Here is a 16440-nt window from a genome sequence, read left to right as displayed (position 1 = left end):
TATTGTACATTAATCAATCTCAAATAGTGGTGACATAGTAGGTAGGAAGGATATTTAGCCAATTTTACCGGGAACCGTTTCAACAATGAAATCAGAGAAAATTGGCAAACTCTGATAGGAAACCATCGACCTGGAGCACAAATATCCAGGTCTGACCAGCAGCAGTACAGATATACTCAGGTTAGCTCATGGGATTGAACCCGGCGCCTCTCGACGTTAAGAAGAAGCTTAACGATCGAGCTATTTGTTTGTTTATATGTTTTTATTACAGTCTGCAATCGTCACAAGTTTAAAATGTATTGGAAAACTAGACAAAACTACGGTTTCCTTACCCTCGTCTTCCCCATTTTATGAAAATGCAACGTCACAATGAAAAATGTTGCACTACGGGGGTCGGTCGAAAGTTAGGGAGCGGTTCGATCAATACAACAAAAAAAAACCGATCACCTCTACAATACAATAAGAAGTCTGTTTGACATTCGCTCGCCCGATCGCTCAGTATACGGCCCGCCTGAAAAACAACCTTTGATAAAATACCAAGAGCCGCTTTGAAAATATACAAATCTCAATGTTTACTGCAACACGTTCTGAGAAATCAAAAAAAAAAAAAAAAAAAAACGAGACGAAAGGACTTTATTCATACGAAAGCTCGTATGATATCACCTGAACATCTCATGAATACAAACATGATTGCGTGATTATATCGAGACGTGTATATGTCTTTATGACGTATCAACATACGATTCGAACGTCTCAAATCATATATTATCATATTTGCATACATTATATGCCCATATGTATGGAGTTCTAACATCAAACCGCCATGTAAACATTGACTATTTGCCAAACTTTTATACTTGTATATAAGTATGTGCATACATGTGAGCAGTTTAAAATGTTTGCTCAGTAAGATTTCTATAGGAAAACACACGATAAGATTAGTAACTTTGCTTTAGGATTCTTCCACTCTATAAGACAAATGGCTTTTTTTAGACTGGCAATTCAATGCAAACGACGCTTTGATCTTTGCATTTTATGCACATTACCAATATTCAATTTTGTACCGGGTTAACACGATGCGAGTAGCTTGGAGGGTGTCAACGGGAGATCGAATCATTTTAGAACGCTTTGTACGTACAAGGTACTTGGTCCAAGCTACTCGCATCGTGCCAATCGTGTCAACAAGCAGCATAGATCAGTGTAATGCTTTCCCTTGTGTGGTCGTGGGTTCAATCCCTGGTTGTGCTGCTGGCCACACCATGGATATGAGACTCTAAGGTAGATCGTTTGCAATTTATCTGATTTCATTTAAACGGTTTCAACAAATTGGCAACCCTGTCATATTTTTCGTAAAATCCGAGTTTAAAGCATCTGGAATTCGCTAATTTATAAAATGCTGCAAAAATACAAATTGATCAAATTTGTCAAATTTATCCAAAGATGTATCATATCATGTTTATAATTGGCCAGGAAGGCGCATTGGTGTTAATCTGTTAGGCCTTCCTTTGTATATGTATGTAATACATACATACATGCATATATGTACGTATGTAAAATTCGGTCCAAGCTACTCGCACCGTGTCAACCCAGTATAAGATTATACTATTACATACTACTCCATAGCTTTTTATATTTTTGGAAAGCAACAGTATCACGAATGAATGGAGTTCACAGACTAAGCGGTTTGTCTGCCGTCCCCATTTGATGAAATACTATGAATCTTAATTGTGATAATTTTTTTTTAGTTAAATTTTATTTCTCTTGTTAAATATATGTACATGTGTATTTGTTTTGAATTTTTAAGCATGCTTTCTTTCATAATTTATAACTCGAAAAGATGTACATATAGGAAGTATAACTTCCAGTCTTATTTCTATATATGTATATATAATATGTATATATATATATATATATATATATATATATATATATATATATATATATATATATATATATGTATATATTTATATATGTATATGTATATATATATCTGTTATTGGACTCGGATGTTACATATATTATATATTTACTATTTGTTTTTTTATACATATCTATGTACATCCTGTTGTCTGTTGATTTTTCAATAAATAAAATAAAAAAAAACAAAAAAAACAACCACAAACTGACCTACTTTTGCCCCCCCCCCCCCCCCTAGAAAAACATGCCTTTCTGTCGTAAAGACTTTTATTTAATATTATCTTGAATCTTGAAAGACCTGCTACCAACTACTTTGTCGTTACGATAAATTGCACAACCAATAGATTACCAGTATACAAAAACCAGTACACAGCTTTTTTTTGTGTACAATATCAGTCATTGAAAGTTCAATTGTACATACATAGTACATATAAAATGATCACTTTTTGAAAAATATATATATAATACGTATTTCGTTAAATAAATATGGCATTTTTTTTTAATAAATCACAGATTAAAAGACTTTGATCTTTACAGATACAAAAAAAAAGGTTTTCCGTTCTTTCAAGAACTAAAAAAAAAAAGGAAATTGAACAACCTAGCTTAAATTGCAACCTGAAAGTTAAAGTCAAAAAAAAATTAAGAAAAATTCAATCAATTCTATCTCAACTATAGGGTATTCCACTCTCAAAATTCATATCAACATTATCACTTCACATAAAACGGATGTAAAAATGACCTAGATGTGTCCGAGAGTTGAACGATGACCGTTCCACATAGATATTGCACTACTTGCATCATATGTAATAGAATCAACAGAATAGAAATGGGTAGTAAAAAAATCTAAATTACTATCTTTATAGTAATTGTAATGAGCGTACCTGCTACAGGTGACAGTTTCCGCATGACACACCATCTTGACTTCCACTGCAAAGAAAATAACAATTTTATTAATATAATAATGACGTCCTTGCAAAGTGGTTGGCATTTTGTTAGCGTGCAATTAACGACGATAATTAGTTAAAGGTAATTCGTTCGATACAAAGTTCACACGCTTCTCTATAAGATTCTAAATTGTCCAACAAATTATAATATTATACATATAGAGACGCCATTTTGAATTGCTTAGCGTTAATGATTTTGTCATATTATTACGTTTCAGATAAAATAGTCGGAATGTGAATAAGCACAGTCAAGGTCTCGAAGGTTGTTAACGAGTGAAATTGCAGGAAAAATCACTCAGCAATCCATCAAATTTTGCAACACGTCAATAATAATAGTTGGTAAGTGATTTTGGACTTAGTTTTATATAAAGATCAAATTTAGTATTAATGTTCATTTATACAGGTTTTTCATTCCACATTTGATCCTTTTTCATTCCAAATTAAACCGTTTTCATTACAAATTGACCCTTTTTCATCCCAAATTCAAACTTTTTCATTTCAAATTCAATTTTTTTTCAACTTTTCATTGTCAATTTGAAATGAAAGACGGTCAATTTGAAATGAAAAAGGGTCAATTTGGAATGAAAAACCTACATGAGTTTGAAATATTAGCTCTATTAACTTTACTCTATTAATTATATTTACTATTTACTATTTACTCTAATAATTATATAGAAAATATTCAAAAACATTCCATTTCTTAAATCAAATATCACATTTCATTGGATCAAACAGATACGATTTTGTACAATAATTCTTAATCGAAAAAAAATCAACAATACCGCTTAAATTTACTTCAAAATAGCACAATCCTGATTAACTGAAAATTCCAACACTGGTTAAGGGCGAAAACACACTGATCGTTACATGGTACGTGCTTTATTTAGATACTTTTAAACATGCGAAAAAAACGCAGCACCCCTAGCCCATATATTTACATGGTACACAGTCCCAAAAATCACCCCCTTGAGTGTTTTCGGTGATATTTTATCCTTGCTTGACAGTGATCGATAACAGTGAATCCCATACTCGAAGAGATGAAGGAGAAACATATGCACTCTGCACGTGCAACTACACCCGAATTCGGTTTGAGGAACACCCACTGTCACAGCGTGGAGCAAAGGACGTGACATTCCGTACTATTCAGTGTGTTTTCGTGTTGCTTTTAAGCTATTTGAATGGGATTTCAAGCTAGCAAATTTGATTCAATTGATAATATACCTTTTTTCCATCTCTGAATTTGACCATCCCTTCGATGATGGACACCTGGTTGGAGCCATCGTCAACTTTTCCACCGCTCATCTTATCCAACGTCATACTATTCCGTCCAGCGTGAATTCAAAAGAACCATACACTTGATTTAGCACAGATCACACAGATCACAGCATGCGAACTTTCCATCGTTATTTCGATTTTGGCGGGAAACTGCACAAAAACAAACACACACTCATATTCCCGCAGAACGAAAGAACCACGACGATAGACTGAAAGTCAACACTGCAAAACGAAACGTGTTTAATTAAATTCACTGTCGAGAGGCGATAACAAAAACGTACAATTGGCAAATATAAGTGGGTAGCGCAAAAAAAGCCAGGTGTTTGTATGTTTGCTACGATCGCATTTGAACAAACTATTCGATAATTTGCATGGAAGTTTAAAATATATGATTCGAATCGTGTCTAACCTTGGATACTTCGAAACTCAAACGGCAATTTTTGAAATTTTCGGATTTTGTTTATTTATTTTTTTGGTTTTAATTCGAATTATCGTTTCGTTTCGACGATTCTGTCGCGAACGCACTGAACGGGATTAGACTTGGAGTTTGAATTTTGCCCGTTCAAAGTTTGCGACAAGTTTTTGCGGAAACGCGTGATAAACCGACATAAATGTCGGACAACGACACGACCGCCCTGCGCGACAGCGAGAAAGCAACTAAACCGGTGTAGTAAACTAGTAGTAGGGGTACAAATATCGACCATTCATTTGGATAGTAAGAGCTGTGCCATCTATCTAATCCGCTAGGAACTAAATCAATTTATCCCCCGTTTTTAAATGTGGTCTCTTATTTTTGCACTTTGAGACGGGTTTTTTTATAAATGGAACAAAGTGCATAAGCACTTAGATTTAGCAAATAAGAACATACGAATTTACGTTTCATCGTATGGGTTATGGCATATTACCATAGAAGTAGAATTCGACTTCTTTGCATATTACTTATTAAATAAAAACGTCACCGTGTAATACGATGCAGTAATTTCAAACGTGTCTATTACGATTATTTCACCATCGTAATGGCGGATTACACTTCCACTTATATTGATGACCAAACCGAGCAAAATGGCAAAGTTTGAAAACGATCGGATAACAACCCAAACTTTGTCTCACGACCAAATCGATTTAAATAGGTTTTTGAGCTCTTTTTCCTATTATGCTTTAGATTAACATTAGAATAATATAATACTGTGATTACTAACCAAATTAAATTAAATTGTAAAATAGAAAATGATCAGTAGATCAGTAGCTATTAAAATATATATAAGATGTATTATGAACATAATTTCGTAATAATAAAAAGCATTTAAAAATCAAAATCAAAATCGATTGCAAGCTAAGAAGAGGTTGTGTTCGATCCGCACGCGGTCGTACTTTTTTCAAATACCTTTTAAATATATTTAACTAATTGTTTTACCCGGCTTCGCTCAGTTTTTGTAATATAAACAGGTTAAACATGGCGAATCTTATAGTAAATATTCATTTGTTTTTTTATTAAATTTATTTGAGTCGAAAATAAAATTGAATTGTCGTCATGGAAACTTTCCCATCAATTCCCAACCAAAGATACATACATACAAAGTCTCTTTCGAAATTATATATTAGATTTAATAGATTAATATAGCTAGATAGCTAAAATTATATAAATAAATAAATAAAATATGAAAAAAATGATAAAAACAAACTACCTACCTACATATAAACAATACCAACAGAAAAATTTATTAATTAAATAAATTTTTAATAGATGGCGCCAAATGCTCAGACACTTAGTGCGGTCTATTAGCATAGAGCAGCGTTTCCCAACCTTTTTTGACTCGCATACCACTTCGTAGTACATAACGCTAAATTGTACCACCATATAAAAATGATTGTGTTTCATGAAATTCGTTTTTGCAAGTTTTATTATTATATATAGTATTTGCATGGTAAGGAATGTGAAGACAGGATACATACATATATGCAATACATAGATCTGTTTTGGTAAGAAATTTTATGGAAAAAAAACTTTTTGCCCTATTAAATATTCAATTATTTTTTCACGTATATCCCGAGACATACGACTTGTTTTCAGATAAGAAATTACATATGTAAAGTTTCAAATACTTCAGTCTGATCATTTTCGATACATAAATTCCAAAAATCTAATTTTCTAATCATATGTATTTTCAATTTTATCTGCAACATTAAAGATTATTATCGAACTGTTCTCAAGTTTCAAATTCAAGTTATTTATTTATTGGAGCGTGAACGCGGTAAATTTAAAAATGCACTCCAAAATCCATGCCGGATCTGAGGAAAACGTATCGATTGCCAGATTTTCGATCATCAACTGTACATATTGACGTCAACGATGAATAATTAAGATAATGTTTATTAATTACTAGTTGTTTTACCCGGCTTCGCTCAGTATTTGTAATATAAACAGCTTGAACATGACGAATCTAATAGTAAATATTCATTTGTTGTTTTATTAAATTTATTTTAATCGAAAAAAATACAATATTCAACCAATTGAATTGTCGTCATGGAAATTTTTTTTTTTTCGAAGTTCCCAAACAAAGATACAAACTTACAAAGTCCCAGTATATTAAATATGCATGGTATTTTTGTCGCCCATATAGACTGCAGGGCTGCATATTAAAGCTATTTTTTTTTTGCATTTGGTCACCGATATGGTCAACGAGATACTACAGTTCGATTCATCTCTGCAGCCCACCGGTAATTCTCGCAAGTCGCCATTTCTAAAGGGGGTGGCACTTTGATCTTTGCATAAGGAATGCAAATAGTCTCGGGACATCACTGGCTCACAGTCAATATATAAATATATATAAGAAACGATTTTTCGACACATATACAATATATTCACAAAAAGCACATTTTAAAATTTATATATATCAGGCGGTAAGTGACCTAAAGATAATATTTGTTAAGAAATTAGTTTTATTGGTGGGTCGCATGCAGAATAATAAAAAAGAACATATACTCAATGACGGATCAACTCGATTAGAGTTAGTTATTAAATTTTGCCCCCCCCCCCCCCCCCTCCATATAAAAAATGCCATATTTTTCAAACATTCAAATATGTATACTAAATTTTTAAGAAATTATTGAAATTCAAACAAGTCTTTTGGGCCCTCCACCCCCATAGATCGGGGGTCTTAGACAAGTACCTAGTGCACTGTGATCCACCACTGCAAATACTGCAAAAATGTTATTAAAAACTGTCAAACTACAATGTTACTTAAATGATCAATTTATTTATAAAAATGTGTCCCATGTTGTTTATTGTGTGTTTTTGAATGTATCGTGCAATTTTTAACGATGCACTTGCCCATCTTGCGAGTAATACAAACAAACAGAGAAGTTTTTATCGGACATACGTCGAGCACCAAGCATTAAATACGACTATATGAAAAGGTCTGTGGACATTCCTCATTTGACAACAATATTATGCCTAAAGTCACTTATATTATTATAACATTTCTCTGGCGGCGATAGTGAATTATCCAAGTGCCCAATTATTGTCACTGGCAACTTTATGATTTCGATGGGCGTAATCTTGAAACTGTTAGGGAAGTCAAGTATCTGGGACACTTGCTGACGGAGGATCTATCTGATGACCGTGACATCGAAAGACAAAGAAGAGCCATTTGTGTAAGGGCAAATATGCTGGCTAGACGATTTTTCCACTCCAGTGTAGAGGTTAAGAGACAATTATTGATGTCCTTTTGTACTAGCGTCTATACTGGTGAATTATGGACCAGATACAAGCGTGAGACGACGAGGAAGATAAAAGTACAATACAACAACTGTTACCGTACTCTTTTCGGGCTACCTAGGAGCTGCAGCGCGTCGCAAATGTTTGTGGAAGGGCATGTGCCTCACTTTGAAGCCATTCTCAGGATGAGAGCGGCCTCTCTACGTCTTCGTATATTTTTATCGCCTAATTGTCTTCTTGCTGCTGCATCTTCTCATTTGCATTCTTCATTGTATGTTCGACGGATGGAACTGCTACACCGACCGCCTTGAATAGACATTAAATTATTATTATTATTATTTATTATTATTAGACTTATTATTATTATTATTTATTTATTATTATAATTAATTATTATTATTATTATTTATTATCAGTAATATTTATATATTTACTTATGTATTTATTTTTTGTTTACTATTTTTCAATACTTTTTTTTTTATTATCTATATATTATTTATATAGGCGTTAGGGATTGCACTATTCTCCTCATCGTCTGGAATAAAAGCTATTATTATTATTATGATTATTATTAATTTTCATGATTTTATTAGTCCACGAAATGCTGAACATTCACATGATAGGTAGGCGAAGTAAATGCTCGTTAAATGTTTAAAATGGTAATAATACTACAAAATTTCTTCCCTCTCTTGAATATTGCTTTGGTTTTTATTGAAATTACAATTTATATATGCGCAAAAGGATATTTTGACATTAGCCACCATTACGGGTGTTATGGTCGCAAAGTGTAAAGTGTGAGTGCACTAGTATTGGTGAAGTGCGCGCGGGGAACCCCGTTTATCAGCTCTGGATCGGAATCCGAGACGACGATCGTCTCCCTGAAGCGGCCAGGCCAGGGTTTCTGCGATCTGTGACATCTGGGACTCCTTCCGGTGCGAAGATGCTATCACAGGGGGCGGCTTTTGCCCGCAACGACGTTTTTCAAGCGGTCGTCAAACTGTCTCTGGTCTCCGTGGCTACATATTTCACCATCAAGTGGCTCATGAACCAAGTGGATCCCACCACGAAAACCAAAAGTCGGGCCAAGGACAAAGCCCGAGAGAGACTGCAGAGGTTTGACAAGCTCCATCCATTTCACACCCCTCATCACTCACCACATAACCTACGAATTCCTCATACTTTAAGTGACAGTTGAGTTGAAACGATTGATAACAATCAATTCTAATATAACTCGAGTATTGCAACCAACAAAACAAACTTTAGTACCAAATTTTTTCACTCCCTCAGATACTTTTCATACTTTACATCCAAATGCCTAATTCGAATTTCAAAACCTGTGTGTAGAATTTAGTCATATATGTATAGAAAAAGTTTCTAAAATGCCGTCAAATCGGTTTAATATACATAGAATGTTTAAGAATAACAACTGAAACAGATAGTACTTACTTAAATCGGCTATTTGTAAAAAAAATCAATACCGTTTATAGAGTAGAATCTTAATTGTCCGGACAATTATACGAACTCTGGGCGTTTAAATAAATCGCAAAAGTCAGAGAAATTCATTAAAAAATGATTATCTAGACAACTTACTAACATCTGATACATCTAGTGACGGATCCAGGAAATTTGTATGTAAGTCATGTAAGCTTATTAATTTGTAAAAAAATATTTCAACTACATTATAAAAATACAAATACACAAAAAACATATATTTTTAACTTTAATCACTTATATAACAACATTAAATAAAATCTAAAAAAAAATACAAGCAATATTGATAAAATAGGAATATGATATTGTTACGTACGCCGCGGATTGAGCGAATCGCACTTAGACCAATGGATATCTGTTATCGGATTAACTAAGTGCATGCACTTACTTCCAAGGATTATATCTGGACTGTAAGTGCATTTAGGCTAAACAATGACCGTTATTAGGCTTTTCTCAGAATCGGTACGGGGAGACCCAATGAAGTGGAAATACATATCCGAATACGTGACTATACAACAGGTAAACAGATTAGACGTCCTGAGAGATCGACCCTTTATAAGGCGGTACGTAGGCGATATCATGTCATTCTGGACTGAGCACTGCCAGTGCGTGTATCTCCTTAATCATCAATAAATGCTGTGAGACGACTGTTGGCCTTTTACTTGGATCCTCCACCCACCCCTACGCAACAATATCTAGGAACACAAATAAGATTTGGATCATAGCACAAAGTTTAATTTACTTTTATTTGTCACTGCTAATCTGTATAAAAAAGTGTTCTGGACCATATATGAATGAATATGTAACAATTCGAGACCAAGCAACTTTTTTTTCTCCCATCCGATTGCGTAAATATGTTTTCACGCAATCGGATGTTTTAGGCAAAGGATCGTAGATCAGCTGCATTGATTATCCACATGATAACATTTTATACCTGAAGAGCAGAGTTGTCTACTCACACCCCCGATTTAATAATATCACATTATTGACAAAAAACCGCATTTGAATTGCACTTTTAAACGCCGAATGCGAATTTTAATTATTATGTATATGTATAATATTATGTAGTCCTCTAGGGTGGTGGCCATTGACCTCGTCCCACCACCATGGATATATAATCGTGTAAATTGTGAATTTATTATTCACTATCTAGACCGTATCAATCCCCATTTAGTCCTAATGAATGTCATCAATATGAAAATGTTACTATTTGTAAACACTATACTAAAGGGCCAATATGTATATTAATTCAGTCTCTGATTGCAAAAGCTCTTCATATTTACCATTTGCGAAATTATATAAATCTCTAAAATATCTCTACATTCTTGTATCCGTTTTGGCTATTAATACATCTACTTTCTTGCCAAATGTTTTTTGTACTGAATACTAATAAATCATTGGTGATAAAATCTGTTAACCTTCACACAGTATATAATTCATAATCCACTTGCATAATTTTTTTTTAATTATGTATTTACAAAGCATTATTTTATTTTCAGACTTGGAATTAATCGCAAACACAAAATTCAACTTGACAATCTCACCGATTATGAGATGATGATCGCTTCACATTTAATTGTACCTGAAGAGATTTCTGTAAGTATGATGCAATCCACTCAATCATTATGTATATTTATGGGAACAATTTAACTGTCCATTTTATAAAATAAATGTGCGTTTAAAAAAAATTGTGTGCATTTCTAAATGACGGATACATATTGCATTAGAAACTTTGCTTTGATCATTGAAAAAAATATTCGCTACTTAAAAAACGGATGAAATGTGTATTAAAATGACGGATGAACTGTATCGGAAACGTCGCGAATACCAAAATACGAACCGACAACGACCAACGCTTCTCTCTACTGGATTCCTTCTTTTTTCAGTCTTCGGCTTGCGACCTTTGACACCTTAGCTTCGACTCTACGACCTGACGGGGACGCGAAAATTGGTTCAAGTCCAAAAGGTTCAACGACAAAATGTACCCGACAATTTGAGAACACCTGTAATTTATACTAATTTAATAACATCCGCGATCTACACGATAAAAAGTATCATATATGTATGTACATCGATAGATATATATATAATACAATAAATAGTTACTTTTTCCATTAAAATAGGAAAATTTAGAACTTTTGAACATTTTGTCAGTGCACTAATTGTCGGGTACATTTTGTCATTGAACCAATTGTCGTGTAACCCGACCTGACATCATAATTCATATTCATACGTAATAAGTAAACACTTTGACAGTTGTCAATAGCGGAAGACTGCAACGTTGCCCCTTTTTGTATCTATTCTAATGCTAAAATCTATTTTTTCGAATGATCGTTTCATATTTTTTAAAGGTCACTTTATAATGCCAAAATATTTTATTCGATGCACAATGCGAGATTGTTTAATGCACCGAAAATAATGCAAATTTTTAATGCACAACTTTTTTTTTTTTGAAGATACAAAGTATTTTTCTCAATGGACAGTTAAATTGTACCTTATATAATATTATATGAAGGAAATAAAATCTTTTTTTTTTTCGTATTTAGATCACATGGTCTGATATTGCCGGTTTAGATGACATCATACAAGAATTGAAAGAAACAGTAATTTTGCCTATCCAAAGACAGGAACTCTTCGCCGATTCCTTATTGACCCAACCACCGAAAGGTGTATTGTTGCATGGACCACCAGGTTTCTATTTTTCTGCTCATCAAAATGATGCAACAATTCAATATTTTTACAAAGCATTGAAATTTTTTAGGTGTTGGAAAAACTTTGATCGCAAAAGCCACAGCAAAAGAAGCTCAAACTCATTTCATCAATTTAGACGTTTCGATTTTAACCGACAAATGGTATGGAGAGTCACAGAAATTGGCCGCTGCCGTTTTCAGCTTAGCTGTAAAATTGCAACCGTGTATTATTTTCATCGATGAAATCGATTCGTTTTTACGTTCTCGTAATCAACACGATCATGAGGCGACGGCTATGATGAAAGCGCAATTCATGTCGCTGTGGGACGGTCTCATCACCGATTCCAATTGTATGGTCATCGTCATGGGTAAATGAAATATTTTCCACATTTCGGATATAATTATTGTGTTTAGTTTTTTTAATTTGTATTGTTGCGTTGAATAGGTGCTACAAATCGTCCCCAAGACCTGGATAAAGCGATCCAACGCCGAATGCCGGCCACTTTCCACATTAACCTTCCAAATTTAGTCCAACGAGAGCGAATACTCGAACTTATTTTACTGAATGAGCCCGTAGAGATGAATATGAATCTTCATCAGGTCGCAGCTGTGACCGAAGGCTACTCGGGGTCCGATTTACGGGAGCTGTGCCGATTGGCGTCCGTTTTCCGAGTTAGAGATTACATGCGAGCGAATGCAAAATCGACGAATATTAATCAGGTTCGACATTGACACTGTATGCATAGTTTGTTTAATGTTCTTTTTTGTTCATTGAAATGTAAAATGTTTGTTTTTTTAGTCTGCTTTGAACGCGTCGACTTCTAAAGTGCTCGATACCACAGATTCCAGCAATGAAGAAGAACAATTCCATGATGCAATCCGTCCAATAACTATGGAAGATCTTAGAGTGTCCCTCAAGAAAATGAACGACTCGAGAACTTCTATTAGATTTCCAAATCACAATTCACTAGAAATAGAGTAGTCGTTGTAACATTTGTATAGTCGAAATAAATTGCGGTGATTTTCAAATATATTTAATCGTACACTATTCTGGACAAAAGGTTGAATTTGAAATACGCTATGTTTCTTATTCTTTGTGTTGCATTTTCTTTTTTAAACATGTTTTATATTAGGAAAGTTTACTTTTCATTTTGATAAAATATATTTTCATCAAATCAAATATGGTTGCAGTTAAATTAGTGATAGTTTAGGTCTCTAAAGGTATGTAAAAATTAGCAAATAAACAAAAAAGAGGAATCCTATCCAAAGTTATCTGTTAGTATGTATTATATTTAAAATTATGATAGAATTGCATTATGGTATAAACCGAGGACATGCCTATATATATATATTATATATGAATGGTTCATACTTTCGAGCATAAATCTGAGATAAAGAACATCTCTCGCTCTGCTGTCAGTTTAACTGTCGACACTTTCACATGCTTAGCAATTTTGTGGTAGCAAATGCACGGCGGTTTTCGGTCGTCGCCAAAATTCCGAAACAACGCATTTAAAAAAGTATAAACAATGACAATATCTTGTTGAATATTTGTTAATTGTAAATGTATCGTTTTATGTGTGGCTTATATGGAGTGAATTTTGCTTAAATCTTTTTAGATGTAACTATTATACATATAGCGATTAAATTAGGTTGTGTTTTAACAATTTATCCAACGTGCAAGACGTACTTCACCAGATCAAATCTTCGATGCGTACAAGTCTACTGTTGATTGAACACTTCTCGTGCGAGTGTTCATTCCGTTGAAATCAATACTCTTGTTTTGATGTAATTAATGTTATGGAGAAAATTCGGAATATAGATTTTTGTTAATATTGATTCTGTGTTTTTATTACTATATTGAATCCCTCATCATGTTTGAATTTCAGTCGGAAAATATCTTCATATGCAAAAAGAAGAAGTTTGTAAAAATATGTGCGTTCAATTCTTCCCTCTCGTTGTTGGCGCTTTTGAGTTATTTAGAACACAGATGGTATTAATTTTACAATTTGTAATTTATGAATAGTATGAGTCACGTGTAAATCAAGTGTTTTGAAACACTTGCATGTAAATAAAACAATTTTTTAATGTATTTTGATGAAAAGAGTGTGGACAAAGAATAATAAAGTTTTATAAATGGATGTGATGTTTTTTCCGCTTCAATAGCGGAAAAAATATAACAAAATGAATGACAGGTTGAAATTATGAAATTAAATATTTATTTATGATCCATGGGCGCAAATTTGTGTCGTTTTGTGCAGTGGCGTTGTTAGGGGTGTCGATACCTAAAAATATTTTTTATTAATTATTAATAATAATAACTTTTATTCCAAACAATAGGGAGAATAGTGCAATCCCCATCGTCCATATATATAATAAATACAATAATTGTAATAGTATAGAATAATAATAAAAAATAAAGTAAAAAAAAATATATATATAAATAGAAAGAATAATTAATTAATTAATCAATTGTAACTATTTTAATTAGACTATTAACCTTTCCTTACCGGTGATAGAAACATAGTCGACATTTACTCTAATTGTGTGAATATCTCTGTAAATATACTAAATACAGAGTTCATATTTTGGGTATTCCTCAGCAATACATTAATGTATTAGATAGAATTATTATAATATACACGTATTTATCTGACGCAACAGAAAAAAATATTTTATCGAAGAATCGGGCATAATGCGCAAATGCAGTGTGTGTTATTACGTTTTTTCTTTCAGTCGTGTCCCGTTCTCGGTGCGCGCGTGTTGTTTTTTTCGTTTCGGAGCTTTTTTGTACCGTGTGGACCAGCACTTTATTTGTGTTTCTTGATTATTATATAGTAAATACGGTAATAATTATTTAATGTTATTTTTTTTTAATTTGCTATGCTACATTGTATATTATATTTATATTTTCAAAGACAATTTTAATTTTAGAAAAAAATGTCTGAAAGAAATTTGATGAATGAAGAGGAATATGATAGCGATCTCGATTTTGAAATAAATGATAATTTTACTGATACGGAAGATTTTATTGAAGATATGGAAGATACAGATTCGGAATTAGAGGCCAGTGAAAATGAAGACGAAGAAGTGTATACATCGAATCATGGATTCCAATGGAATTCATTACCCCCATCATCCTCAAGACGTAGAGAGTGCAATATTGTTACCGAAAATTCAGGACTTATAAATGGTAGCACTACTGTAAATACTATTAGAGAAATGTTCTCTTTGTTTATAAATTCAAATATGGTGAGAGAAATATGTGAACAAACGAATCGTCAGTTACATCGTACATCCACGAAAATTATCGAGCCGATATTGGCAGAAGAATTGCTTGCATTCATTGGAATAATGCTTGCGTCTGGCAGAAACAGGACCCGAAAATTAAGCTTAAATGAATTGTGGACTAATGACAGCGCTTTTTGCCAACCATTTTTTACGGCATCTATGTCTCGGGATAGGTTCATCACAATATTCAGTCAAATTCGTTTTGACGACAAAGAAACCAGACAAGAAAGAATACACGTGTCGTCTGATAAATTAGAACCTATCAGGACAATTTTTAATGAATTTGTAGAAGAATGTAAACGTAATTATTCTCCAAGTTGCAACATTACTGTGGATGAACGTTTGGCTACCTATAGAGGCAATTGCCCATTCCGCGTGTATATGAAGTCGAAACCCGGTAGATATGGAATAAAAATGTGGGTATCGGCTGACTCTTCAACAGCATATATATTAAATATACAGGTTTATACAGGTATGGTTAATAATTGCCGAGAGATAAATCAAGGGAATCGTGTAGTGATGGATTTAGTTCAACCGCAATATGGCACCAATAGAGGTGTAACAACGGACAACTTTTTTACTTCGGTGGCATTAGCTGATAGCCTTTTAGATAAAGGGCTAACTCTAACTGGTACCCTACGTAAAAATAAACGGGAAATTCCCAAAGAATTTTTACCATCGAAACATAGACTTTTACACAGTAGCTTGTTTGGTTTTACATCAACCAAGACATAAGTTTCGTATGTGCCAAAAAAAAATAAAGCAGTTTTGCTATTGTCTACTCAATTTCATGACAGTGAAGTGAGTAGTCATGAAGAAAAGAAGCCGGAAATAATAATGTTTTATAATAAAACAAAAGGCGCAGTAGATACCGGCGATAAAATGACAAGTGAGTATTCTTGTGCAAGATCAACAAGAAGATGGCCTTTTAGAGTTGTAGGCGGGGTAGCGATGTGTTGACCGTATCCCGGCCTAACGAAACACTGTTGTGTGGTTCAAAGATGGGGTCACCAATGTAGGCGGGGTAGCGATGTGTTGACAGCGCTGTTGGATGATCAGAAGGTTGCGTAGATCACGTCGGAGTAGTACCAATGTAGGCGGGTTACATGTGTGT

At 33.6% G+C, this 16440-nt stretch overlaps 2 protein-coding genes across 4 annotated transcripts in view; one reads left to right on the top strand and one right to left on the bottom strand.

Moving 5' to 3' along the window:
* LOC143914534 (uncharacterized) overlaps window positions 1–4795 on the bottom strand; it is a 134048-nt gene extending 129253 nt beyond the window's left edge. Inside the window, exons 1-2 of the mRNA XM_077434796.1 lie at window positions 4083–4795; window positions 2799–2844 (exon numbers count right to left, since the gene is read on the bottom strand). Coding sequence (XP_077290922.1) covers window positions 2799–2844; window positions 4083–4178 — 142 coding nt within the window. The 5' untranslated portion in view covers window positions 4179–4795. The remainder of the gene's footprint in view (window positions 1–2798; window positions 2845–4082) is intronic.
* Window positions 4796–8621: 3826 nt separating this feature from the next.
* LOC143914293 (outer mitochondrial transmembrane helix translocase-like) lies at window positions 8622–13875 on the top strand. 3 transcript variants are annotated; one of them, XM_077434456.1, is made up of 6 exons: window positions 8622–8967; window positions 10845–10941; window positions 11892–12036; window positions 12107–12403; window positions 12481–12755; window positions 12835–13875. In XM_077434456.1, the coding sequence occupies exons 1-6, from the start codon at window positions 8795–8797 to the stop codon at window positions 13015–13017; spliced, it is 1170 nt and encodes a 389-aa protein (XP_077290582.1). In that variant the 5' UTR covers window positions 8622–8794; the 3' UTR covers window positions 13018–13875. The 3 variants fall into 3 exon arrangements, with proteins under 3 accessions (XP_077290582.1, XP_077290583.1, XP_077290584.1); XM_077434457.1 differs by having other exon boundaries at window positions 8635–8967; window positions 12481–12731; window positions 12835–13867; XM_077434458.1 differs by having other exon boundaries at window positions 8635–8967; window positions 12481–12736; window positions 12873–13867.
* Window positions 13876–16440: the final 2565 nt, after the last annotated feature.

This window comes from Arctopsyche grandis, chromosome 7 (genome assembly GCF_051622035.1).
Source record: "Arctopsyche grandis isolate Sample6627 chromosome 7, ASM5162203v2, whole genome shotgun sequence".
Taxonomy (NCBI): Eukaryota; Metazoa; Arthropoda; class Insecta; order Trichoptera; family Hydropsychidae; genus Arctopsyche; species Arctopsyche grandis.
Note: the sequence above shows the minus strand (reverse complement) of the source record. Positions and strands in the feature narration are given on the sequence as shown.

Bases quoted from the DNA above. Each gene is read 5' to 3' on its own strand.
- LOC143914293 (XM_077434456.1), top strand. From the start codon at position 8,795: ATGCTATCACAGGGGGCGGCTTTTGCCCGCAACGACGTTTTTCAAGCG. The intron at 8,968-10,844 runs GTTTGACAAGCT...TTTTATTTTCAG, and splicing joins GCCCGAGAGAGACTGCAGAG to ACTTGGAATTAATCGCAAAC. The intron at 12,404-12,480 runs GTAAATGAAATA...TGCGTTGAATAG, and splicing joins TTGTATGGTCATCGTCATGG to GTGCTACAAATCGTCCCCAA.